The sequence below is a fragment of the Macrobrachium nipponense genome, chromosome 11, assembly GCF_015104395.2.
Source record: "Macrobrachium nipponense isolate FS-2020 chromosome 11, ASM1510439v2, whole genome shotgun sequence".
Classification (NCBI taxonomy): domain Eukaryota; kingdom Metazoa; phylum Arthropoda; class Malacostraca; order Decapoda; family Palaemonidae; genus Macrobrachium; species Macrobrachium nipponense.
Window position 1 is genome coordinate 81,656,660 of NC_061087.1, and position 1,492 is coordinate 81,658,151.

The window sequence follows — 1,492 nt, forward strand, 5'->3', positions numbered from 1 at the left end:
TTGAATATTATTCAGTGTCAAAGCCACTAAAAGAGTCAGAATGAGCGTCGTGTACAGAACAAATTTTATATCTTAGGGATTCTTTTAGAAAGAACACTTAGTTATAACAGAAGAATTCTTAAGAGATCTACAATTAAATATTATTTAAAATATATATGAAGCAATGCACAACTTATTTACCTTCGTAGCAGATCAAAATCAGAACAATGGCAGACCACCACCACCAGACCATAATGATTTCCTTGTTAAAAAAAATTATATGTATTAAGTTTAAGAGTTTCTCTTTGCTTCTTCGACGATTATCGCTTGGTTCGACACTAAAGCAATGCAGTAATCATCTTCAGTTTGTTGTAATATGCCATTACCATGAGAAAACTATCCAGATTCGAAACTGAAATATTCCGTAATGGATGACGAAAGAACTGCTTATTTCTCTGTGAACTTAATAACGTTCGACAGTTCTCTTTCGGCAGCGTGTTTGACCTGACATTCGTCAAAGTCTTCCAAGCAGTCTGTTCCACGCCAGTCGCGGCTTTACGAGGTCATCCAGACATCAGCCGTATCTGGAAGCGTCGGTCACAGGTAATGAATGGGAAGCGGGATATGACTGCACCTCCAGTTGAAGTTCTTCGTCAGTGCTTCATCGTGCGAAATGATTTACAGGATGAAATAACGACTTAAATCCCGTTCCCGAGGCGCCGTAAGCCGGAATAAGAGTCGATCGGGCTGCCCGGAAGTGGAGAACTACATGACATTCAATAATTAATCCGGAAGTTAGCGTTCAGGAGGGGTGCGAGTGAGCGCGCGCGAACAGAGCGACGCCAGCAGTGAGGGGAGCCAGCAGACCAACGGGGAAACTTCTACACAGCTCAGCGTTAGCCAAGCTACTGACTCTTGGTGGTTGATGGACGCTCTCTCTTTCTCTCTTTCTTCTTCTTCTTCTACTTTCTCTCCTGCTTCTTCTCGGCCTCTTTCCTCTCATTTTCCCTCTCTCCTGTCATACTACAAACCTGCATACGGACTGTATTACTCATTGCTCCCTCGCCGTATTATCATCGTTCGTAGGCTCGGATATTTCTCGCAAATTGGCTGTGAACCGCGGCGGTCGCTGTGAACTTTCTTTAATGGAGGAGGCTGTGGTCGACATGACGCGCTGATCCCTCATTGCCTCATTCGTCGAGTTTAATTGATGGTCGGCTCGTCTGCCTCAATGACGGGCGGCCTCTTTCTTCTCTCTCTCTCTCTCTCTCTCGTCTTTTCGGACCCCTTCGCAAATGAGGGGGACGATTATTCGCGGTCTTACCTTTCTTGTTTTTTGGGGGGTGGGGGGATACAAATTGGGGTGGAAATTTTTTAACTGAATAAATAATTTTATGCGAAAGTCAGTATGTATATATGTATGTATGTATGTATATATATATATATATATATATATATATATATATATATATATATATATATATAAGCGTGTGCGTGCGTTTGTAAGTATATA

At 42.3% G+C, this 1,492-nt stretch overlaps 1 protein-coding gene across 1 annotated transcript in view; it reads right to left on the reverse strand.

Moving 5' to 3' along the window:
- Positions 1–867, reverse strand: part of LOC135207201 (uncharacterized) — a 153,329-nt gene extending 152,462 nt beyond the window's left edge. The window contains exon 1 of the mRNA XM_064238832.1: positions 181–867. Coding sequence (XP_064094902.1) covers positions 181–232 — 52 coding nt within the window. The 5' untranslated portion in view covers positions 233–867. The remainder of the gene's footprint in view (positions 1–180) is intronic.
- Between the last annotated feature and the right edge of the window lie 625 nt (positions 868–1,492).